We start from the raw sequence: 26,645 nt of genomic DNA, 5'->3' as shown, positions 1-26,645 counted from the left end.
TAAGATGCGTTCATGTCCCAGTGTTAAACTGGGATATCTGACTTTCCTCGGTATACCTGCATTTTATCTATAAATTTATTCAAATAAAGTGGTCGCTTTTTCTAAATATAGCAGAAAATGTGATTTACCAATTAGAGACAGTACACAGTAGCTCATAAAGGTTAATATGTGGTTTAAATAATCTGATGCTACATGCTGGATGATCTTTTGCTGGGAAAAGTCAGTCAGTGCTCAGCCGCATATGGGGAACACAATGGCTGTACATCACTGTGGCTCATCTTCTGGAGTAAACGTATGCTAACTAATCTCTGTATATTTTTTAATATAAATATAATCCAGGTAATCTGCAATTGACCATTCTCTAACTGGTAAGTCGACGTTTTCTAGTAAAGTGGTCAAGAATTATTTAGAAAAAAACTTCCAATTTATTTGAGAAAAACAAAACAAAAAGCAACAAAGCCGGTGATGTCAAGAGAAATACAAATAGAAAATGCAAGGAGTGTGATGATGTGATATCCCAGTTTTACGCTGGATCTTAATGCAGCTTACTACACAGTAGCCTATGCATATTTCTCTCCATATCCATGTAACAAGATACATCCACATTAAAGGAGTATGTATAGGTTTCAAATAAACTGAGGGAACGTTTTTTCATCTGAGCAACCGCTGAACCATAGTAGTTTACTACGATTTAAATTTTAATGTGAAATGAACTGATGTGAATGTCCTATGATAACTTCACAAATGTTACCTTTTAGTTTTTTTGTTTTTAGAAGGGAAACACATTTAGTTAGTTAGTTATCAAAATAATTATTTTTGAAGTAATTGAAACAACTTAATTTGGAAAAATCATTGTGATTTTCGAACAATGGCAGATCTACAAAATTTGGGTTATAAAGGAGGGGCAAGTTGTCTAGGCAGGGTGGCACATACATCTTCAGTGAAGTGAAATTCCCCTGTTTAAATGGTGTCACATCCACAAAAACACTTTAAAACTATTTATTGTATCATTGTCTCTTCTAAGAAAACAAAGACAAGGTGATTTTTTTTTTACAAGTTTTAAAGTAGAAAAACTTAGTGTAAAGACAGTATAAACAGTATAGTGTGTTGATCACAGCATGTAGGCTAAAAAAATCTACTGAAATTACTGTGAGTTGTGATTCTTTTGCCTGTGCCGAGCCACTACACAGACCTTAAGGTTCAAGGAGCTTCTTTTACTTTTTTACTTTGAGTACATTTCAGAGCCTGTACTTTTTCACTTCTCAATCACGGATTGGCCCACCTGAGCCCAGACCTCAATAATATTGAAGCAGTGTGGGATCATCTAGACAGAGAGCAGAACAAAAGGCAGCCGACACTGAACTTTGAATGTTTTTCAAGAAGTCTTGAGAACTATTCCTGAAGACTACTTAAAGAAATGACAAAAGAGTCGACGATGAGAGTTCAGACTGTGCTAAAGAATAAAGGCGATGCTAAAAAATAATGACCTTCAAGCTCTATTTTGTCTTGCCTCAAGGCACTTTGTATTGTAAGGTTATAATACGTATACTGTCTGTTTGCACATATTTCAGTGAATATCCCTATAAAGAAATGAGCTGTGGTTCAAGACTTTTGCAAAACACTCTAGTTTTATGCATTTAATAGATACAATATTAATATTATAAGTTTTACCATTTATCATGTCTTTGTCTTTATTCCTTATTGTATTATTAATTAAATATAGAGTAAAATGATATCCAATCAGGAAAGGATCCTTTAATGAAGTCATTAAAACAGCTATTTTAGTTATAGGGTAACCAGTGATAGGTTTTACATTGGAAAGGTAACCTTTCAACACTGCTTATTGTTTTGTTTTGGGATTTTTTTGGTTTTGTTTTTCTTTTTTGTTCACACTGAACCACAGTATTTGCCAAATTAAAAGTAAAATTTTGACTTGTTGACAGTGCTAGATTAAAGGTGAGAGTCATCTTAAATCATTAATATACTCATGATGACCAGGTGTATGTTTCCCAGGTGTTGAAATTGTACTTGTTGCTGTCATCTCTGAAAAAAGAATCACGTAATGCATGCTAGTTTGTTTCATAATCAGAGTCATAATAAGATTCTGAATTGACCTCATCTTCAGACACATCCTCCTCCTCTGTGATCAAATTGAGCCTCCAGGGCTGTCAACTGTTTACTTCTGCTGCTCATTTTATAAAACAGGTGAGTATATCATATGTAGCTGCAGTGGGTGGAGTTTTTGTCTTTGGGAACAGAAAAAGTTCCCATCAAAAGTCATAACAACACCTGCATTCTCAATCTTTATATAAGGTCAGTAAGGTGTGTGTGTTTTGAAGTATGTCTCCCAGCTGCAAAGAAACAAATAGTATTTGACATTTCTAACCCTTTTTCTCCACTTTGACTACCAGTTCAAACTGACATGAACAGTATCTCCATCCATCCATCCATCCATCCATCCATCCATCCATTTTCTTCGGCTTATCCGGGGCCGAGTCGCGGGGGCAGCAGCCCAAGCAGAGAAGCCCAGACCTCCCTCTCCCCAGCTACCTCCTCCAGCTTATCTGAGGGAACACCAAGGCATTCCCAGGCCAGCCGAGAGATATAATCTCTCCAGCGTGTCCTGGGTCTGCCCCGAGGCCTCCTCCCGGTGGGACATGAGTGGAAAACCTCGCCCAGGAGGTGACCAGGGGGCATCCTTGTCAGATGCCCGAACCATCTCAACTGGCTCCTTTCGATGTGGACGAGCAGCGGCTCTACTCTGAGCCCCTCCAGAATTGTCACGATGAGCTGTGTGGCTGTCAGTGGCTGGACCCACGTGCAGGACTCGGAGACAAAACATTAACTTAAACGGCAGCTTTATTTGCTGGTGAGGCACACTTGGCGATACATAAACGATAACTTAAACTCACTAGACAGGAGATGCTAATGACTCTAACCGGAAGGTAAACAACAATGAATACGCACACAACAAACGTGGAGGACGCAACAACTGGCAGGGAAAAACACAGGGCTTAAATACATACTGAGGTAATTAGGGAATGTGAAACAGGAGGAGAGCACAGCTGGGACTCATCGGACATGACAAGACAAGGGGAGACAAAACTCAACACACTGACATAGTACACAGACTTTCAAAGTAAAACAGGAAACTGAACAGAAGTAACAGAACCACAACCTAAGAACTAGAACACAAGAAATGCCAAGGAACTAGGGATACTAGCGACAGAAATCAAAACACATCATGAAATCAAGGAAAACTAATACAAACAGAAAAACACTGAGTCCACAGACTCAGGACCGTAACAGTACCCCCCCTCTAAGGGCTGGCTCCAGACAGCCCAAACCCAAAAACCAGAGACACGGAAAACCAAAAACAACCCAACCAGGGCGGGCGGCGGGGGTCCAGGACGGAGGGACCAAGTCCAAAACAAAAAGGGCACAGGAGCACAGAACAGTCCCAAACAGAATAGGTGTCAAGACATCAAAACACCTAGATCCGGAAGCCGGCCCGGAGGCCGACGACACAAAAGCCCATCACTCAACAGTTCAGGAGGCCGGCCCGGAGGCCGACGGCACAAAAGCCCATCACTCAACAGTTCAGGAGGCCGGCCCGGAGGCCGACGGCACAAAAGCCCATCACACAGCAGTTCAGGTGGCCGGCCGCGCAGACGGCGGCGACGAAGAACCCGCTCAGGGGGCTGCCCCCTCCGGCGATGATGTCCAGCTGGAGACCTGGAAAGCGGCCGGCAGAGGCGAGGTGGAAAAGGACGAGCTGGAACTGAAGACGGTGTGGCAACCGCTGGACCAGACGAGGCTGAAGACACAGAGGCCGGACCAGACGAGGCTGAAGACACAGAGGCCGAACCTGACGGCAGCGGGACAGCTGCGGAACCTGACGGCAGCGGGACGGCTGCGGAACCTGACGGCAGCGATGCTGCAGGCGGTGATGCTGCAGGCGGTGGAACAGGTAGTGGCTGAACGGTCTTCCCAGAACCGTCAGCAGATGTGAGGATGTGCTGGCTGGGTCCTTCAGGACCCTCAGCTAACGAGGCGTGGTGCTGGGTGGGCTCCTCGGAGCCTCCAGCCGACGAGGCAGGATGCTGGCTGGGTTCACCTGAACCCCCAGCAGACGAGGCGTGGCGCTGGACGGGCTCCTCGGGCCCTCCAGCCGACGTAGCAGGAAGCTGGCTGGGTTCACCTGAACCCCCAGCTGACAACACTTGAAGCTGGCTGGGTTCTCCCGAACCCCCAGCTGACAACACTTGAAGCTGGCTGGGTTCTCCCGAACCCCCAGCTGACAAAACTTCAGGCTGGACGGGCTCCTCGGGCCCTCCAGCTGACGAAACCTGAGGCTGGACGGGCTCCTCGAGCCCTCCAGCTGACGAAACCTGAGGCTGGACGGGCTCCTCGAGCCCCCAGCTGACGAGATTTGAGGCTGGACGGACTCCTTGAGCCCTCCAGCCGGAGCAGATGCAGGGCCAGAGGCAATTGGGACCCCTGGCTGCATAGGTAGCTGAATTGGTGCTTGCGCTAATTGCTGAGTTACCGGCTGGGCGGTTGACTGAAACAGAAGTTGTAGTGGTCGTCGTGATGATGGTCGTGCTGGGTGTAGTGATGGTTGTTGAACTTGCAACAGAGCGGGTAACCGACTCTCAGCAACTCTTCTCCGTGGAACAGGAACGGGTACTGGGCCTGGCCGAACCTCAGCCATCCCCACCTGAAGAACAGATACAGGTCCAGGGAAGAGCTGTGTTCTGGCTGCCTTACCCCTGGGGGCCGGTGTGGGTGGAGGAGCTAGCTGGACTGCCGCTGCTCCCACCCGAGGAGCTGAAACGGGTGCAGGAGTCAGCGGGGTCTCAGTTGCCCCCACCCAGGGAACCAGAACAGGCACAGGCAATGACCGGGCACCCGCCATCCCCACCTGAGGAGCAGATACGGGTGCAGGGATGAACGGAGCCATAGTCTGCCTGGGAACTGGAACTGGATGCGGAGAGCAGAGCAGAGGAGCTGTAACAGTCACAGGGAAAACCAGGTTTATGGTACCAGACATGGTTCTAGAAAACCGAGACTTATGGCAGGCTGACCTTGGTAAAACTGCTATTCTTAAATTGTCCAGGGTGACGTTAGCAGTCTTAGAAAAGATGAGTTCAGGGGCAGTCACAGGTGCTGGAGAAATCATACAAGCAGTATCTGAAGAAACTGGGTGTGAAGCAACATTAAACACAGTCTTACAAAACGCAGCCTGGGAAGTTGCACACACAGTGTCCAGGGCTACTGGCTGAAAAGCATGGCGCACAGAGTTGTACAGACATGATCGTGGAACCGAAACTTTAACTTGAGCAACCAACTCTGCAGTGTTCAAACCAAGTATTTTTGCCAGCTTGTTAACAGCAGATGACACCTTGTTGCTCTTAACCTGGACAGTCACAGAACGCATAGTGTTAAAGAGTTCACAGTGAGTTACACAAACAGACTTTGAATTCGCATTCTCTGGGCTAGTCACAGAATGAACTGGCTGGAAAGCCGCACAGCACTTGGGTGAAGCAACATCAACAATAGTTTCAAGAGGCATAGCCTGAACAGTGTTGAAAGGATTTAGCTGGAAGATTAAGCGGTCCATGTTTAGTTCAGTGGTTGGAAAGATTGTCTTTTGTGTGGAGCAGCAAACAGTCTTCTGGACAGGACTTTTAATATTCTGAGTGAGATTATTATTGTCAAGGTCACAAATCTCCATAACAGATCCACACATGACATCTGAAAGCTCAGTATTAACTAGTGCTCCCGAAGCCATCCTTGTACTATTAAGTGATCCAGAAACAGGTGGCTCACGATCGACATAACTTGGCGGAGAAGTAAAAACAGAAACTCCAGTCTTTTCAGAATGAAACTCAGACACACCTTTCTCAGTTACTGAACACAAAGCTCCGTTCGACTCTAATGAAATAAGGTCATCTGACACTGGAACTTTCTCAAACTTGGAAGAAACAAAAGGAAAATCATTAGAATGTTCAGAGTCCTGAAAGGCATCCTCAGAGTCAGCCATCTTAGGACCATCAGTTTCTAATTCAACAGACTCAGAGGAAACAGCCTCGGAGTTAACAAACTCATGTTTTACTGGCTCCGGGCCTAAAATTCCCAGCGTGGAAGGAGCTGGGTGGGAATTGTTCTGTTCACTCACCACGTCCAGCAGTTCAGAGCAGGAACTGGACTCGGGTTGCGGTGAGGGATGGCGACGACGAGAACGCCGCTTTCTCTTGGAAACGGGAGCGGCAGAGGAAACGGAAGGTGTCGGAGTAACGGTGACCAGACCCTCATCCTCCGACCACATTCCTGCCAGGCATGAGGTAGGTGAAGGGTGGTCAGAACCAGACGTGAGGGAGGAAGGAGTCCGATGCTGCGACTGTGGCTGCTGCAGCGGGGCTGACATAATTCCGGCTGAATATTTGACCGCTCTTCTTTGCAGAGCTCGTACAGTTTATTTATATTATTTGGTTTGTTGGCAAAGAACCGGGTTTTAAGCACAGTCTTGTTGTTGGTGACTGAAAGTCTCTGATTGAGGTGCAACTTGCTCAGAGGCATTTAACCAAATATCACTGGGAGTGTATCTGTGTATACTTTTCACACAGGGACAAATATTGAGGTATATACGCAGGACACAGAGGCAGGCAAAGGAGATAAAAGTAAAAAGAAGCCTTTATTCAAAAGATATGTACACTTTTCACCCTGTGTGGATTAGAGAAAATCCTGAAGAAATTCAAACTTGTACACCTAATTGATTGATTGATTGATCATACTTTATTCATCCCGAGGGAAATTGGGTTAAGGCTGCCAGCCGTGCCAGCGCCGTCTTACCCATCCGACCATACATACATTACACAAACATCACATGGGGAAGACAGGTCAGAGGGGTATACATGGAAAAGCACCACATGAGGAAAGATAAGGAGAAAAAAATAACTCCCCCCAGACTGAGCTCCAAGAGGGAGATCAGTTTGAGAACAGAAAAAAAAAACACCTCTGCACATAGCACATGAAAAAAACTCTAAGACACCAAAGAAACACATGACAAGCAACAGGGGTGGGTAAAGGGTGAGAGACACCCAATGTAGACAGTACATCCGGGCCTGCAGCCTATGCACTGGTCTCCATGATCCACCGTCAGCATCGGAAGGGAATAAGCGTCGAAGGCGTTTGGAGGGGGAGGGGGGATGAGTTCTGATTAAGTTTAAATAAATTATTCTCAAAATTTATTTACATTACAGCCACTGACATTTATACATGTTATTGTGAAGTCATACTACTAAGAACCTAATAAATCTACAGTTAATTTTAAAATTGCACATGTGTGTACAAATGTGCACAACTGCAGTACTGCGCAAAAATCTTGAGTCACGTGTCATTTTTCACGTTTTGGTTCCAAGGAGACGGATTTTCTTTTTTTTTTTCTTTTAAATCTAACCTTGAGCCTGTTCTGTGGGACTAATAAAGGCCATCTTATTTCTTATTTCTCCATGATTTCGCTCTTATCAGCCCAGTCCTTCTGTGGCTGACCATACAGTACTGTGCAAAAGTTTAGAGTTGCATGTCTTTTTTTCTCTGGGATTCCTTAAGGTCTTTCGAAGTCTCTTTTTGGCTGCTTTTACACTTGTTTTCAGTACCATCCTTATACCTGAATATTTTCATTTTTTTAGATTATTAGGCCACTTAACACTGACCTATGAATCATTCAAGCAAAAGAAAGAAAGAAAAAATACATCACGCCATTGTTTCATTCCTCTCTGTCCCCTTCTGGCCACCTGTGCCTCAATTTTATACCACAACCTAGACATCCACCTTACTCACACTCTCAGAACACATACATATAGCGCCTTGGGGGTGGGCACATTATACGGCGTCCAGAGGACGGTCTGTGTATTTAACCTCACCTCTGGCGCCGGTGCCCACCTCTCAATTTTAAATACATGTAGACATTGAGGGTTCTTGGGAAGGGCCGTGCTGACACCTGCTGCTCTCTGGCAGGAAGCACCATGCCCTCCCATGTTTTAAATGCACTTTAGAACAGCACGCAACAACACTACATATCAGCGGGCGGAGGGAGGTATGGGGTCTTCACACACCCCCATTCTCTGTTAGCCATCGGGACGGAGGGGCTGGGAGGAGGAGTTGGCCATCCTGTTGGGGTCTGGGATGCGGGGCCTCCCTGGTGCGGATCCAGGGACGGTCTGCTTGTCTCCACCCCAGGGAAAAGGGTAACATCTCCTGGGTCTAGGTGTGGGCGAGGGTACCTGGACCTGGGGTATAGAGTATGTTTGGGGAGTGTGATTGTGTGCACAGTGTTCATTTGTTTCTGTCCCCGCATTGGGTGAGTGCCGAGTACTTGTATATGTGTGCCTGAGGGTGGGAATGCATGTTTGTGTCTGTGTGTGCCTGTTCGTCTGTGTCTATATGTCAGGTCGGATCTCAGACTCCACCTCTCTGGGAATATCTCAGGCCCTCCAAAGTGTGGAGGCCTATCTCCCCTAACCACACTCCCTGCCGGTGGCTGATGCCCTCAGATGTCGGTGCGTTGGTGGTTCTTGGTGTCCGGGGCTGGGCACTCAGGTATGTACCGGCTCACTTGCAGAGGCTACTTGGCAGGACCTGGCGCCCGTGGTTTGGGCGGGCCCCTTCCGGGGGGTGTGGAGCCCTCGGACCTCGGACCTCTGGTCTCTGGGCCTGCGGCTCGGTCCACTCTGGCGCAGCTGGCTGCCAGCACAGCCCGCGGACATGTCACTGCAGCCCTCTCTGGCTTCTGCTCTGTGGCTGCTGGGTGACCCCTTGTCTGGGGCTCTCCTCAGCTCTCCCCAGAGGGTGGCATGGATGCCCCTCCGGTGGTCCTCCTTGGGCTCTTGCACTCTGGGGGCTTCTGGATGTCTGGAGCCTGGATCTCCTCCATGCCTGCTTCATGCCCTGGGGGACAGGGCTATGGCTCCCCACACCCTCTAGCAGATCGTTACATGGAGAAACCTTTTGAACACAAGCGCGCTCATCAACACAGGTGTGCACACAGGTGTACACATGGGTGTTTACTGTTCACAGACACAAACTGCACCTTTCTTGACTGCTACCTCAAAGCACATTGTGCGCTGTCAGTCTTGCGTGCTGCACAATAACGTTCAATATTTAGTATTTACTGTTATTTACACTTAGCTAGATTATTGTGATGGTGTTGATGGTGCACTCTTTTTTGCTTGTTTCCTCTTTTTTTCGTTTTTCTTCTCTCAACAGGTGATCCAGGTGATTTTTTTAAGTGCCCTTTCTCACTGTCCCTCTTCCCCTCTGTTTTTCCCTCCCTCTCTTTCTTTCCTTCTCCCTTTCCTATCTTCCAGTCATGTCTGTCCCGTCTGTAACAACTGAGAATAAAATAAAATAAAATAATAATAATAACAAAGGTCAATCGAATGGACCAATACAGCAAGGCTGTGATGATCCACTTGGTAAAGTAAATCCATTGGGCATCTTTCTTGGCCTTCAGACAATAATTCTGATGGCTAAAGAAACAGACGGGACAGGCAAAAAAAAGAAAGAAAAGATATTGGAACATTTGTATCGCTACATAAATAAATGAGATAAAACTCAGTACTTACTTTCAAAGTTTACTTTTCAAAAGACAGGACATATTTTTTTAAGTTTACTTTTTTCCCCCAAGAAAAAAAAAATCTTCTTGGTGCTTGTTCGTGGTTGTCAAAAAGCTAGTTGGTTCATTACCGCCACCAACTGGCATAGAGTGTTGACCTGATTGTCACTTAAGAATTAGAGCCTATAGGATAATTAAATATAGCCTGATAACTTTTTCTTCTTGAGTTATTTCAAAGTAAATCAGTTTAATCTAGTCTATATATACCTAACATAACTATATTTAGGTTTTGAATAAAAAAAAGAAAAGAAAAGAAAAATGCCAAAGATAACACAGAAGTTTGGTTTTTTTAATTGTGTAACCAAATGATACCCAAAGAGCTATTAGCTGGGCACTTAACATATCTCTGCATGACGTGTCCTGGCTCAAGACTTTTGCACAGCACTGTAACTCTCCTTTTTTTTCATTTTGTGTTTTCTCATTATGGTTGGACAAATTTCCATGAAAAACTTTTTGTCTAATTGTCTAATCTATTGTTTTTGTCTTACAAATTTCTAAAAGCTCTTGCTCATTGGAAGCAAAACATAAAGAAATGAGCTGTGGCTCAAGACATTGCACGATGCTGTTTAAAGGCTACTTCTTACAACTATTACTACAGCTTGGGCAAAGTCTAAAGGAAACACAGTTTCATAACATTTGCACAATTTACAGATAAAAAGCATCAATATCGTTTATTCACATTTTACAGAAGAAAATACCATCTATCTGTTTCATTATAAAAACAAAGTAAAACATGGTAATCAACAATACTAAAGGAAACCTGAGTATAGCAATGACAAAGTACGGTGTATAAATGCAGCACACTTGATTTTGCAGCTTTTCTCAAAAGTAGCATTCCACTCAAGAAACCTCCAGATAACGTGTGTCAGTTTGTGGATGTAAACAGCGATCTTTTAATTTATTGTCTGCAATGTCAGCTTTACAGAAGCATTAATCCTCATTTTTTAAGTTCTTTTATTTTCAAAGTGTAATACTCTTCTTTTAATTTTAAAACCTTTACTTCCATTTTTATTTTTTCCCTCTTCAGTTGATCAAGATCCATTGTATTCAAACCAGAGCTGGCTGAGGGCCCAGGTGACGGGGCCTCTGACATGTCCACACTGCAAGTCAAAAAACGCTTGTTTATGAGATTGTTTTCATATATTTTGTCTAGAAAGAAAACATATTCTTAACAAGCAAGTTTTGCACAAGAAAATTAAGCTCATTCTAGGAAAATATGTCTAACTTTTTCTTGATAAAATATTTCAGCTCATCTTGAGCTTTATTTACCAGTTACAGGGTACAAAGAAAAAACAGCTCTACTTAAAATAACCCAGATTTTCTTAAATCTGACAAAATTGTCTTATTTTGAGAAAAAAATCTGCCAATGGCGTAAGTAAAAGTTGTTTGGCTAAGACCATTAAAACTAGCAAGTTAATCTAGCCTTACTCCCCACCAGTGATGGGAATAACGGCGTTACAAGTAATGGAGTTACTAACGGCGTTACTTTTCTCAGTAACGAGTAATCTAACTAATTACTATTCCTATCGTTACAACGCTGTTACTGTTACTAACAAGAAAATGCGGTGCGGTCGTGTTACTATTTTTCAACAAACACACGGTTGAAGCTGTGTTCAGCTTACCGCATCTTATATCAGTTGCACGGAAGTAGCTGTAAGTAATCTGGGCGCTACAGCTTTAAGCAGCTGCGCGCTCCCGCGGACGGCAATCACTTTCTGGCAGACAAATCACTTTTTGGCACAACACCTGGAGCTCAGGGGGCAAAGCATCGCATGAGTGCTGCTGTTTGACTGAGGAAGAATAAAGTAGTCGTGGTAAGCCAATCACATGACCACTTCAAAAAGGTGATATATACCAGTTTTCAAATTGTGTTGATAGGCCAAGTAAAACAAGAGTCATGATAAACAATATATACGCGGCATTTTTCCCCCAATAGTTTCGTCACGTTTACTGTCTAAGGACAGCGCTAACAAGCACTCTCTGCTTATGACCAAAAAATAAAAAACAAAACAAAAAACTGCCCGTTCGTGTTGGTGGAAAAATGCACCATGTTGACCAATCAAAAAATGATATGGGAACATGACATTTGGTTGTTTAGGAAGAGGGGGAAGTTTTAGGAGTGTCGGCGAGAGAGGGAGAGAGAGAAAGAAAGACAGCAGAAAAAGAGAGAGAGAGAGTTTTGAGATGTGAGAGATTTGTGACGTTTAGCATGTTTGGAGTGTGTAGTTAATGTGTTGTCTTGTGTAGTTAGTGTTTTGTGTTGTGTGTCAGAACAATGAGGCGTCTCCAGGTAAAAAACAGGAGTGATACACCTGCTGCTGTCAGACCTGCAGGTATAGGGCTGTGATGTTCTCATTTATAGTGGACAGAAATAATTTTTTTGGAGTGGCACAAATAATTTGTGTGGCATCTTATTGAAGAACAGCTGATTGTTCTGTAAATAGTTTGAAATGGTTATTTTAAAAAAAGGGTAAAAGGTAAATGGCTGCAAATAACTTTGTTGTTTGCAAAACTTGTACATAGGATTTTAAAATTGACAATTTATATTTGCATTTAAAGTTATGAAATATGATTCAATAAACATGTTTGTGGTTGTTACAGTAAAAAATATAACTTTTTGTACTCAGATTTTATGTTTTGTGTCTGATTTTTTTTACTTTTTCAAAGTAACTTGCCCAACACTGCTTCCCACAAAGCAAGCAGGTCTGGCCCGGATCTGGTATCAAGCCAGCACTGCTGGCTGACTTCTGGCATGATAAGACGTACGTCATCCAGATATGGGCCAGGCCTGGCATAGATGCCACTCTTTATGTGATGGCATGCCATATCTGGCTCGATTGTGGTTTGGTTTATGTTGCCCAGACTCATAGGAAACAGGTCTTCTGACTGGTGTCATGGCAGAGTGTATGTCTACCAGATGTGGGCCAGGTCTGGCAATGATGGCACTGTTTATGTTCCTATTTTCCTATTTTAGTTAGAAGACCCAAATGCCACGTTGCAATACTATACAGCTATGGTAGCCAACGTTTCAAATGCCGGTTTGTAAGTGTACACTATATCCAAAACCTCCTGAGGGTTTACTCATGTTTACCACTGGGTGGCTGTAGCTCAGGAGGTAGAGCAGGTCATCTACTGATCGGCAGGTTAGTAGTTTGATCCCTGCCTCCTCCAGTCTGCGTGTGAAGACTTCAAATGTAGTTACGAAGCATTCAGTTTAGAAAAAGTGTGTGAATGTGGCATGTTGTATAGAGCACTTTGAGTAATCTGGGAGAGTAGAGAAGTGCTATATAAGAATCAATCAGGCCTTCACAGTCTGAAGAGTTTTGTCATGTTACTTTTGCACTATTATGTTCCGGCACGTTGTTATTACATGGCTTGATTAAGGTGCACATTAGGCTGACATCTGGAACCAGAGCTGAAACTGTTCTGGGCCAGCACAGGACAACCGGTGTGTCTGCAACTGGCCTTGTGCTGGCCAATGTGTGGGCCACCTCTGGCAAACCAGATCTGGGCCACCAAAGGGCCGTCATTCTTCGAGGTAGGTGGGCCATGTGTAAGCACATTGTGTGGGCCAGATCTGGGCCATAACAATTTTGCTATGTGGTTCAATTCTGATTGTGGTTCTTGAAATAAGAAAAATAATTGTTCTTATTCTGGAAGAATAACATTATCTTTCTTATTTCAAGAGTATGGAAAGGCCTTACTCTAGTTCAAGAGTAAGGCCTGTAATGGCCTGTAATAAATTAAACACAATTAAACACTAAAGTAAGAAAATAACTTTTGAAAACAGCTTGTTCAAGAAAGAATAATACTCATTATAGGTAAAGATTTTTTTTAATAATCAGGATGTCTTTCCTTGTAATAAGTCAAATTTTTTTAAGTTAATCGTAAACTTTAGACAGTTTTGTCTAATTAAAACGTATAAATCAGTTAGATGCATTTGCTAGTTTTAAGGATTATAGCCAAGCAACTTTTACTTACCCTATTGGCAGATTTTTTTTTTTTCTCAAAACAAGACAGTTTTGTCACATTTAGGAATATTGGGCTTATTTCAAGTAGAGCTGTTTTTGCATAAATAAATGAGGTTAAAAAAACTTTCAATACTGTGAATAAATTATAAATCTTTGCCTAAATGATATGACAGCTACATCTTACCTCATCTCTGGCCTCATGGATTGTACTTCAGCTACACTGTGGCCAGAGCAGGGGACCTCTTTATGTTGATGGTCATCTGACACAGCCAGAGGTTCACAGAAAGGACCTGCACATTTAGAAAACATATTGAGAAAACACAAAAGAAACACGCACAGTTTTTTTTCTTTTCCTTTCTCACCATCTTGCTTTTTGATTAGTGTGTTTGAGGTCACCACTGGTTTCCACTGACATCAGATCCTGAATTTACAAACTCTTTTTCATTTTCAGGCCCTGTCATCTCTTCATCTATATGCTCTGTTTCCACTGCCAGTTCCTCATCTTGATCGTCATTTGTGTACACACACACACACACACACACACACACACACACACACACACACACGTCTAGTTTGCTATCCTTGTGGGGACATCCCATTGACATAATGCTTTCCCTAGCTGCTTACCCTAACCATCAAAAATGAATGGCTAACCCTAAACCTAACCATAACCCAATTGTAACCCTGACACTAAAACTGACACTAAAATTTTGAGTGTAAAAATGCCTTCAACCCTGTGGGGACCAGGATTTTGGTCCCCACCACCATATTAAATTTCAGATTTACAGATTTTCAATTTACAGATTTTCAATTTTTAATTGGATTTTTATTTTCTCCACTACAAAAAACTTGATAAAAATCATAGGCACAAAATAACAACAACAACAACAAAACAGGAATGCAGAACTTTTAGTGTTTGAACAACTCACTCAGTTCCTCTTCAGGTTCTTTCTTAACTTTCAGCTGTTTGATTGCTGTGTTTTTTGCCACATCTCTGGAATTTCTATTGACTTCAGATCTTGTCGTGTCAGGATGATGTCTAGCCTTCTGTTTCAAAGACAACCAAGAATATCTTATTATTGTTATTTATTATTTATTTTGAATGGTAAGATTGGATGGAGTAAAAAGTAGATCAGGGAAAATTTTTCAGTTTTATTATCAAAATAATATTAAGGAAGATTCAGATTAATCCAGTTTTATTTATATAACATCAAACTATAAAGACAGTCACCTCATGGTGCTTTATATTGTAAAAAGCCTACAATAATACAGAGAAAACACCACCAATTAGATGACCCCCTATGAGCAAGTGCTTTAGTGACAGTGGTGTTTTAATTCATCTTTATTTTGAATGGTAAGTTTTTAACAAAATAAAACAGTCTTACCTCAGGAAGGCTATTAATGACACCCTTTACTTCTTTGATCTTTAGTGCAGGTTTCACAAGTGTTGAAATTGTGTCGGTTGTTGTCTTCTCTGACAAAAGAAGGATGATTAAAATATGAGCATACACACTTTGGGATTATTAGAATTAGTTTGATGTTTTGATGTTCAGTCTGAACTTCAGCAGATCATCTTGACCATGTCTCCATGTCTGCATTGAGTTGCTGTCATGTGATTGGCTGATTAGACTTTGGCATTAATGTGCAGCTGGACAGGTATACCAAATAAAATGGCAGTTTAGTGTCTTTGGGAAAGTAAAACTATTCATTAGAGAACACACCTGATCTGTGGGGAAATAATATTTATTCAAACTGCAAACAAAACTACTATAGTAGATGTGTGTGCATATGTGTGCTAAAACAATTGTAAATGCTGACATAAATTAAAGAAAAGCTCTTAATTTTTGCACAATCAAACCAGTGTTGTGAAGAATTTCACTCATTGTTTGGAGAACTTCAATTATCATTTCAGAACTGAGCCAAATTAACTGTACACCCACATCATCTCACATAATCAGAGGTTCATAGGATGACCCTGTAAACTTGGTAGAAAATAGATTAAAACTGGATTTAGTTTTCTTTTACTTCAACAAAAAATACACAAAATAGAAGACCAACACAACATTCAAGTGCTTTTAGTGTTTGAACAACTCACTCAGTTCCTCTTCAGGTTGTTTCTTAACATTCAGCTGTTTGATTGCTGTGTTTTTTGCCACATCTCTGGGATTTTCAGTGACTTCAGATCTTGTCGTGTCAGGATGATGTCTAGCCTTCTGTTTCAAAGACAACCAAGAATATATTTGTATCCTTATTTATTATTTCTTTTGAATGGTAAATTTGGATGGAGAAAAGCGAAACAGGAAAATAATATGCAGTTTTATTATGAAAATCATTTTGAGCAAGATTCAGTTTAATCCAATTTTATTTATATAACATCAAACTATAAAGACAGTCACCTCATGGTGCTTTATATTGTAAAGACCCTACAATAATACAGAGAAAACACCACCAATTAGATGACCCCCTATGAGCAAGCGCTTAAGTTAAAACACCACTATCACTAATCTTTATTTTGAAAGGTAAGTTTGGATGGAGTAAAATCTGACTGGGAAAATAATATGCAGTTTTACTTTGAAAGCAATTTTGAACAAGATCAGTTTGAAACATGTTCAGATGTGTGACATAGACTGAAAATACATTAGAAATATCTTTAATGTGACAACATTTCTGATTTCAAAAATATAATATGGAACAAAATATGCTGCTGCCCAGATAGCAAGGCTTTGCTTATTTCAAAATGACAATGGCAAACAACTGACTTAGCTTCTACATCTGGAAAGCTTCTAAACACACAATGAAACACTGTCACTCATGTCTTAATGCATTCTCATCTTCCAGGTAAGTAAATCTGGAAGAAGTCACTTGGATGAGTGATGAAACATTTCTCCCACTGAAAACGCTACGTCCAGATGAACAGAATCAACCTTTTGGGACTATCATTCATGTATCGGTGGCCCCACAGCTCAGATCTCAACTTTAGTGAAGCAGTGTGGGATCATCTTGTCAGAGAACAGATCAAAAGGCAGCCAACATCCAAAGAAGAGCAGCAGACCAGTAATATTTTTAACATTGTAAAGGTAAACATTCCACTGCTGGGGTTCATTTGGAACCTTAGTATTTGCCATATTAAAATTACACTTTCGACTTGATGAAAATACTGGATTAAAAGATGAAAATAATCTTAAATCAGTTGTATTTTCATGAGGGTGGAAACTACCAGCACTGTGCTGTAAAATGTTTTGAAGAAAAATCCTCCATCTTACCTCAGGAAGGCTATTAAAGACACCCTTTACTTCTTTGATATTTAGTGCAGGTTTCCCAGGTATTGAAATTGTGCTTGTTGTTGTCTTATCTGAAAAAAGAAAGACGATTAAAATATGAGCATTCACACTTTGGGATTATTAGAATTAGACTGATGTTGCTGTTCAGTCTGAACTTCAGCAGATCATCTTGACCATGTCTCCATGTCTGCACCGAGTTGCTGTCATGTGATTGGCTGATTAGATTTTTTGCATTAATGAGCAGTTGGACAGCAATACCAAATCAAATGGCTAGTTAGTGTCTTTGGGAAAGTAAAACTATTCGTCACAGAACACACCTGATCTGTTTTGAATACAAAGACATGGGGAAATAATATTTATTCAAACTGCAAACAAAACTACTATAGTAGTTAGCTGTATGCACATATGTGCTAAAGCATTTGTAAATGCTGACATGAAGTAAGAAAAGCTCTTAATTTTTGCACAATCAAACCAGTGTTGTGAAGAATTTCAGTCATTGTTTGGAGAACTTCAATTATCATTTCAGAACTGAGCCAAATTAACTGTACACCCACATCATCTCACATAATCAGAGGTTCAGAGGACGACCCTGAAACTTGGTAGAAAATAGACTGAAACAGTTTTTCTTCTACTTCATCAAAAAATACACAAAATAGAAGTTCGACACAGAATTCAAGTGCTTTTAGTGTTTGAACAACTCACTCAGTTTCTCTTCAGGTTGTTTCTTCACATTTTGCTGTTTGATTGCTGTGTTTGTTGCAACATCTCTGTTATTTCCACTGACTTCAGATCTTGGCATGTCAGGATGATGTCTAGTCTTCTGTTTTAAAAACAATGAGGAATATTTTAGTATTTATTGTGAATAACTGGACTGTATTGGGTAAAAGCTTACATTTGTAATTTGTTTTGTATGTCATGCTGAACAATAGTATTTGCCACATTTCTAGCTTGATGACGGTGCTGGTATAGAGTAATCTCAAATCAGTGACATGCTCAAAACTTCCAGCAATGTAAAGTACAGTGAAACATTTAAATAAAATAATCTGTCTTGCCTCAGGAAGGATATTAACGATACCCTTTACTTCCTTCATCTCTAATGCATGTTTTCCAGGTGTTGGAATTGTACTTGTTACTCTCTCTGAAAAAAGAAGAAGTGTTTTTTTCATACACAACCAAAGTCTTTGTTATCATAACATACCAATAGGAAATATATTGAAAATGTCACCTTTGATACCACTGCTGCCAGTATGGTTAGAGGCAACAGCAGGCACAGTCTCATCCTCACCATTATCACTTTCTTCATCCTCATCTTCCTCAGTGCTAAGCTCATCATCACCAACATCATCTTCATCCATATGCTCATCTTCTTGTTCTTCATCCTCATCTTGATCTTTAACATGATCTTCCTTGTGTTCTTATCCAAAAGAAATATAAATTTTTAAAATATTACCATGTACACTGAGATTTTCATAACTACTTCTAAGCTAATGCATACTCCTTTTTCTGAACTTCATTGGTGTATTTTTTTAAACTAAAGTTTTGAAACAACTGATTAAAAATAATACTACAATGTTTGCATGCTTTTGATTCATATTTTCAAAAGTTCTCTGGTTTTGAGGTACAGATAGAAGGAACAGCAGACAATAGAAAGAGAGAAAAGAAAATAGATTAAAACTGGATTTCTTCTACTTCAACAAAAATGCACAAAATAGAAGACCAACACAACATTCAAGTGCTTTTAGTGTTTGAACAACTTACTCAGTTCCTCTTTGGGTTCTTTCTTAACATTCAGCTGTTTGATTGCTGTGTTTGTTGCCACATCTCTGATATTTCCAATGACTTCAGATCTTGTTGTGTCAGGATGATGTCTAGTCTTCTGTTGCAAAGATAGCCAATTATATATTAGTATCCTTATTTATTATTTCTTTTGAATGGTAAGTTTGGATGGAGTAAAAGTAGACGAGGAAAATAATATACAGTTTTATTATGAAAATCATTTTGAGCAAAATGAAGTTTAATCCATTTCTATTTATATAGCACCAAATCATAAAAACAGTCACCTCAAGTTGCTTTATATTGTAAAGACCCTACAATAATACAGAGAAAACACCAACAATTACACGACCCTATGAGCAAGCGCTTAAGTTAAAACACCACTATCACTAATCTTTATTTTGAGGTAAGTTTGGATGGAGTAAAAGCTGACTGGGAAAATAACAGACAGTTTTATTTTGAAAGGAATTTTAAACAAGATCAGTTTGAAACACATGTTCAAGTGTGTGACACTGGTTGAAAATGAAGGAGAAACACACAATGGAACACTGTGAGTCATGGATCGGCCGCCCCACAGCTTGGACCTCAACATTAGTGAAGCAGTGTGGGATCATCTTGTCAGAAAACAAAACAAAAGGCAGCCAACATCCAAAGAAGAGCTTTGAATGTCCTTCAAAAAGCCTGGAGAACTATTCCTGAAGACTACTTCAAGAAATGTCAAGAAAGGTGACGAAGAAAGATCAGACTGTGCTGAAGAATAAAAGGAATCATAAAAAATATTGACTTATATGTTACAATACCTTTGAGCAATACTGTGTATTTCATCCATTTAAATGAATATCATTTCTACATTCCAGCATTTAACATATTGTCTTTATTGATTATCATATTATTAATTAAATATAGATTTCCAATGATGGCCAAACAGGAAAGAATACTTTGATGAAATTATTAAAATTGTTAATTTCGTTTAAGGGTAATCAGTGATTTGTAACCAGTACTATGTTTAACATTATAAAGGTAAAAACTTAAACATTTGGTAAATTGTTTTTTATGTGGAACCATAGTATTAGCTAAATTAAAATTACATTTTCGACCTGATGACAATGCTGGATTAAAAGATAAAAGTAATCTTGAATCAGCTGTATTTTCATGAGGGTGGAAACTACCAGCACTGTAACGTGCTGTAAAAGATTTTAAAGAAAATTCCTCCATCTTACCTCAGGAAGGCTTTTAACGATACCATTAGCTTCTTTCATCTTCAGTGCAGGTTTCCCAGGTATTGAAATTGTGCTTGTTGTTGTCTTTTCTGAAAAAGGAAAAGTGATTAAAATATGAGCATGTGCACTTTGGGATTATTAGAATTAGTTTCATGTTGATGTTCAGTCTGATCTTCAGCAGATCATCTTGTCCATGTCTCCGTGTCCGTATTGAGTTGCTGTCATGGGATTGGCTGATTAGACTTTTTCATTAATGAGCAGTTGGACAGCTGTTGTCCTACTGGGAGGCTTCAATGCTCACGTGGGCAACGACAGCAAGACCTGGAGGGGTGTGACTGGCAGGAACAGCCTACTGGATCTGAACCCGAGCGCTGTTTTGTTGTTGGACTTCTGTGCAAACCACAGTTTGGCCATAACAAACACCATGTTCGAACATAAGAGTGTCCATAAGTGCGTATGGCACCAGGATGCTCTAGGCCGCAGGTCGATGATCGATTTTGTAATCGTATCATCAGACCTAAGGCCATATATTCTGGACACTCGGGTAAAGAGAGGGCTGAGCTGACAACTGATCACCACCTGGTGGTGAGTTGGATCAGGTGGCAGGGGAGGATGCTGGACAGACCTGGCACACCTAAACGTATAGTGAGGGTGTGCTCAGAATGCCTAGCAGAGGCCTGGGTCTGCGAGATCTTCAACGCACACCCCCGCAGAGCTTCAACAGCATTCCAAGAGAGATTGGGGACCAATGTTCCCTCTAATTTTTCACGTGTCTGAGCGAACACACAAACTCTCTGAGTGATCCCTTGGACCACTGTGAGCGACATCAGACGTGTGCACTGTGGTCACGCCAGCATCTAATCCATCCAAGTTACATGGTTTATTAAAATAATCAAATTACAACATTTACATTTATGTTAGACTACTTTTAATTAACTGCTTTAGCCCACTTACAATGAAAATTTAAAAAACATCCTGTTCATGACCTGTGTAGTATGTTAACACTATTGGAAGTAAAAATAACTTGAACTCCAATTTTGAAAACACAACTTTCTTTCTTTTTAAAAAAAGCTCTGACTTGTATTATGAGTCTGTGGTCTGGGAGAGAGTCCTGTAACTCTGTCTGCCAAATACAGTATATAATGACCAATGCTGGGCAATTAATTATATAGTTACTTCTTCAAAAAAGTAACTCAGTTTGGCAAACAAAGTTTTTTGCAGCTATTTTTTTTTAAATGCAGCCAAGGCATTTTTAAATAAACATTTCAAACTATTTACAGAACATTCAGTTGTTCTGCATCAAATCTGATGCCACACAAATCATTTGTGCCACTCCAAAAAATTATTTCTGTCCCCTATGAGATAAAGGAGAACAACAGCCTGATACCTGCAGGCCTGACAACAGGAGATGTATCACTCCTGTAACACCTGTAACATTCAGCAGTCGCGTCATTGTTCTGACACACACAGCAAAACTACACTACACACTAACTACACACTAACTACACAAGATTTGCGCTAAACGTCTCAAATCTCTCACATCTCAGAACACCGCCGTCACTCCTAAAACTTCCCCCCGTTTCTTAACAACTAGATGCCACGTTGCCATATCATTTTTTGATTGGTTGACACGGTACTTTTTTCGACCAATGGGAAAGGGTGGGGGGTTTTTGGTTTTGTTTTTGCTCACAGGCGGAGAGTGCTTTCGAGCCTTTTTTCTTATAAAACGCCTTTTTTACCGTTTCTTCCCGCAGTAAATATAAACAACGACAGTATTCAGGAAGAAAACCAAACATTGCATATTTTTTTTTAATCATAACTCTGGTTTTACGTGGCCTATCAACACAATTTAAAAACTGGTATAAAGTCCACACTTTTTCCGTCAATTGTTCCATCTGTCCTGCTCACATCTCCAATGGTTGTAAATGTTGTCATTAATGTGGCTTCACTCCACGTCAGCCACGCCGCTTTGCCAGCTAAAACACCGGTGTCGGCACATAAGGACGCTGTCATAGCCTGTCAGCCACGTTGATTAGCTGCGTATATACAAATGTAAATCGCACTATTGGCTGGACTATAGGATAAGGTAGCATCGTTCTAATACAATATGGGAGCAGCCAGTCACTCACTGACCAACACTGCAAAACAGAATTGTTAAAGTATTAATTTTAATTTCAATTCAGTCTAATTTTTTTTGTGCGCAACACAGATTTTCTGTGCGCAGAGACCGTGCCAGCAGTGCGCAATTGCGCACGTGCGCAGCTTAGAGGGAACATTGCTGGGGACATTGAGTCCGAATGAACCATGTTCAGCATCTCCATAGCCAAAGCTGCTGCACTGAGCTGTGGCCACAAGGTGGTTGGTGCCTGTTGTGGTGGTAATCCCCGAACCAAATGGTGGACAACAGAGGTGAAGGGAGCCACCAAGCTGAAGAAGGAGTCCTATCGGGCTTGGTTAGCCTGGGGGGCTTCGGAGGCAGCTGATAGGCACCGACGGGCCAAGCGGAACACGGTGCAGGCAGTAGTTGAAGCAAAAACTCGGGTGTGGGAGGAGTTCGGAGAGGCCATGGAAAAAGACTTTCAGACTGCCTCCAAGAGATTCTGGCAAACCATCAGGTGACTCAGGAGGGGAAAGCGGAGTTCTACTCGCACTATGTATAGTGCAGGTGGAGCACTGCTGACTTCAACTGAGAAAACTGTCGGGCGGTGGAAGGAATACTTCGAGGACCTGTGTGGAGATCAGGGGCAGTACCCCTGGACTGGCAGACCGGGGTGGTGGTTCCCATCTTTAAGAAAGGGGACTGGAAGGTGTGCTCCAACTATAGGGGAATCACACTCCTCAGCTTCCCTGGGAAAGTCTATGCCATGCTGCTGGAAAGGAGAGTCTGTCCGTTAGTCGAACCTTGGATACAGGAGGAACAATGCGATTTTCGTTCTGGTCGTGGAACACTGGATCAGCTCTTTATCCTCTCAAGGATACTTGAGGGTGCATGGGAGTTTTCCCAACCAGTCTACATGTGTTTTGTGGACTTGGAGAAGGCATGCGACCATGCCACTCTGTGTGTCCTGTGGGGGTGCTCCGGGAGTATGGGGTGTCTGGCCCATTGCTACCCACCATTCGATCCTGATAAAACCATTGCAAGAGCTTGGGTCGCATAGCCGGGAATAAGTCGGACTCGTTCCTGGTGGGTGATGTCACCGAGTCTGTTTGTAATTTTTATGGACACAATTTCTAGGCGCAGCCAAGTGGCAGAAGGCTTTCACTTGGGCGGTCTCAGAGTCTCATCTTTGCTTTTCGTGGATAATGTGGTTCTGTTGGCTTCATCAGGTGATGGCCTCCAGCTCGCTTTGGAACGGTTCGCAGCCGAGCGTAAAGAGGTGGAAATGATAATCAGCACCTCCAATTCTGAGGCCATGGTCCTCAGCCGGAAAAGGGTGGAGTGTCCACTCCGGGTCAGGGACGAGTTCCTGCCCCAAGTGGAAGAGTTTAAGTATCTCGTGGCAGAAATGGGCTTCCTCCAAAGGTTGTCTGGCCTCTCACTTAGAGATAGGGTGAGAAGTTCAGCCATCCGGGAGGGGCTAACAGTAGAATCGCTGCTCCTTCACTTCGAAAGTGCATAAAATAAGAAAAGCTCCTAATTTTTGCACAATCAAACCAGTGTTGTGAAGGATTTCACTCATTGTTTGGAGAAGATCAATTATCATTTCAGAACTGAGCCAAATTAAAGGTACACCCACATCATCTCACATAATCCGAATTTTAAAGAAGGACGACCCTGTAAACTTGGTAGAAAATAGATTGAAACTGTTTTTCTTCTACTTCAACAAAAAACACACAAAATAGAAGTTCGACACAACATTCAAGTGCTTTTAGTGTTTGAACAACTCACTCAGTTTCTCTTCAGGTTGTTTCTTAACATTTTGCTGTTTGATTGCTGTGTTTTTTGCCACATCTTTGTTATTTCCACTGACTTCAGATCTTGGCATGTCAGAATGATGTCTAGTCTTCTGTTTTAAACACAATGATGACTATATTAGAATTTATTGTGAATAACTGGACTGTATTGGGTAAAAGCGTACATTTGTAATATGTTTTGTATGTCATGTTGAACAATAGTATTTGCCACATTTCTAGCTTGATGACGGTGCTGGTATAGAGTAATCTCAAATCAGTGACATATTCAAAACTTCCAGCAATGTAAAGTACAGTGAAACATTTAAATAAAATAATCTATCTTGCCTCAGGAAGGATGTTAACGATACCCTTTACTTCTTTCATCTCTAATGCATGTTTTCCAGGTGTTGGAATTGTAGGTGTTACTCTCTCTGAAAAAAGAAGTAGAGTTATTTTCATACACAAACAAGGTCTTTGTCATCCTAACATACCAATAGGAAATATATCAGAAATGTCACCTTTGATACCACTGCTGTCAGTATGGTTAGAGGCAACAGCAGGCACAGTCTCATCCTCACCATTATCACTTTCTTCATCCTCATCATCCTCAGTGCTACGCTCATCGTTACCTACATCATCTTCATCCATATCCTCATCTTCCTGTTCTCCATCCTCATCTTCATCTTCAACAGGATCTTCCTCGCTTTCTTCTTCTTCAGAAGAGATATAAATCTGTGTAGCTTTTTTATCTTCATTTTTCTTAGTGCCCTGCTCATTGTCCCATACATAATCTTCATCCATATCCTCATCATCCTCTTCTCCATCCTCATCTTCATCATGATCTTCCTTGCGTTCTTTCAAGAGATAGAAATATTTAAAATATTACAACGTACACTGAGGTCAAAGGAGTTTGCAAAGAAAAGCGTCTGGACTTCTTTAAGTTGCTTGAAGACGTTTCACCTCTCATCCGAGAAGCTTCTTCAATTCTAAGGTCAAATGGCCGAGAGTCCCAGATTTAAACCCAGTGGGAGTATCCCCCCCAAGGAGGGACAAAGGACCCCCTGGTGATCCTCTAATCACATGCGCCAAGGTGTGAAAGCGGGTGTGGGACCTAATCAGCCAGGGTTTCGGGTGAGCTCATTGTGAAACCTGGCCCCACCTTGTCATGTGAATTCCTGAGGTCAGATGGCCCAGGATGTGAGTGGGCGTTAAGGCGTCTGGGGAGGGAACTCAAAACTGGATTATAGATGGCAGACAGTTGGTGTCGTAAACCACCGCCTCTGTTCAAAGATGGTCGCTCACAGTGGACATAGATGGCCTCTTTCACTCCTCTTTCAAACCATCTGTCCTCTCTGTCCAAAATGTGAACATTGGCATCCTCGGAAGAGTGACCTTTATTCCGAGGATGCCAATGTTCACATTTTGGACAGAGAGGACAGATGGTTTGAAAGAGGAGTGAAAGAGGCCATCTATGTCCACTGTGAGCGACCATCTTTGAACAGAGGCGGTGGTTTACGACACCAACTGTCTGCCATCTATAATCCAGTTTTGAGTTCCCTCCCCAGACGCCTTAACGCCCACTCACATCCTGGGCCATCTGACCTCAGGAATTCACATGACAAGGTGGGGCCAGGTTTCACAATGAGCTCACCCGAAACCCTGGCTGATTAGGTCCCACACCCGCTTTCACACCTTGGCGCATGTGATTAGAGGATCACCAGGGGGTCCTTTGTCCCTCCTTGGGGGGATACTCCCACTGGGTTTAAATCTGGGACTCTCGGCCATTTGACCTTAGAACTGAAGAAGCTTCTCGGATGAGAGGTGAAACGTCTTCAAGCAACTTAAAGAAGTCCAGACGCTTTTCTTTGCAAACTCCTTTGACTACGATGACCTGGATGACTGAGAACCTTCACAGACAATGTACACTGAGATTTTTGTTACTTTTTCTCAGCTTCAATTCAATTTCCACACAAGTGCCGCATTGCGGGATTACAACAATAGAAGAACAAAGAAAATACAGTTATCATTACAGAATAATTACAGGTAAGTGGCGTGGCACAAGCGCGAACCAGGTAGAAGTTAAAATCTAATTTGTTTCGAAGGCTAGTTTAAACAGCTGGATTTTTAAACGTGACTTGAAATATTGAATGGATTCCGATGCACGGACATCAATCGGCAGGCTATTCCAAAGTTTAGGTGCAGCAATAGCAAAAGCAACCCCCCCCCTAGTCTTCCATCTGGAAATTGGTTGCACTAAGAGCCATTGGTTAGAGGATCTAAGTGCTCTCTTGGGGGATATATAGGTCAAGGAGATCGATTAACCCTAGAACACTATCACCGGGTGATTTACACCCGAGCAAATACATTTACATGATTTCTCTCTCCTGCAGCTGTTTGCATGTCAAGGAGCCTGTGCCTTCACCAGGGAAGTCTCAAATGTCCCAGGAATGGGTGGACCAAAGACCAGCTTTCCAGAGTCATTATTTTGTTTTAGGAGGGTTTTTTTTTTCATTTTGTTAGACATGGCACAGTTGAAAGTAAAAGACGACCACTCTAATTTGTCATGTGTTGTCATATTTTGATATATTTGATTACTTTTTATTGGTTATATTATATCGGGTAAAAATCACCCGGCATTAGTGATTGTGTTACTATTTATAGCGATAGTGTTCTAGGGTTAAGTAGCTGGGCGCCAAGTAAAATTTTAAAAGTGTACAAAAGGATTTTAAAAACGATACGGTATTTGACAGGGAGCCAGTGAAGGTTGGCTAAGACAGATGTAATATGATTATGTCTTCTGGTGCCGCTTAAAAGACGTGTAATTTTG

The 26,645-nt window shown here is 41.7% G+C and overlaps 1 protein-coding gene across 27 annotated transcripts in view; it reads right to left on the bottom strand.

The window, feature by feature from the left end:
- LOC102081056 (glutamic acid-rich protein) overlaps window positions 1-26,645 on the bottom strand; it is a 149,753-nt gene that overhangs the window by 52,047 nt on the left and 71,061 nt on the right. For 3 of the 27 annotated variants that reach the window (XM_025906819.1, XM_025906822.1, XM_025906824.1), the window contains exon 35: window positions 9,371-10,779. The exons of 20 other annotated variants lie outside the window; for them this stretch is intronic. In XM_025906819.1, coding sequence (XP_025762604.1) covers window positions 10,617-10,779 — 163 coding nt within the window. In that variant the 3' untranslated portion in view covers window positions 9,371-10,616. Of the gene's footprint in view, window positions 1-9,364; window positions 10,780-26,645 lie in introns of those variants that run through there. 4 more of the 27 variants (XM_025906835.1, XM_025906834.1, XM_025906820.1 and 1 more) reach the window with 4 other exon arrangements.

Source organism: Oreochromis niloticus, linkage group LG4, assembly GCF_001858045.2.
Source record: "Oreochromis niloticus isolate F11D_XX linkage group LG4, O_niloticus_UMD_NMBU, whole genome shotgun sequence".
NCBI classification, from domain to species: Eukaryota; Metazoa; Chordata; class Actinopteri; order Cichliformes; family Cichlidae; genus Oreochromis; species Oreochromis niloticus.
The sequence above is the reverse complement of the archived record's forward strand: the minus strand, read 5'-3'. Positions and strand labels throughout refer to the sequence as shown.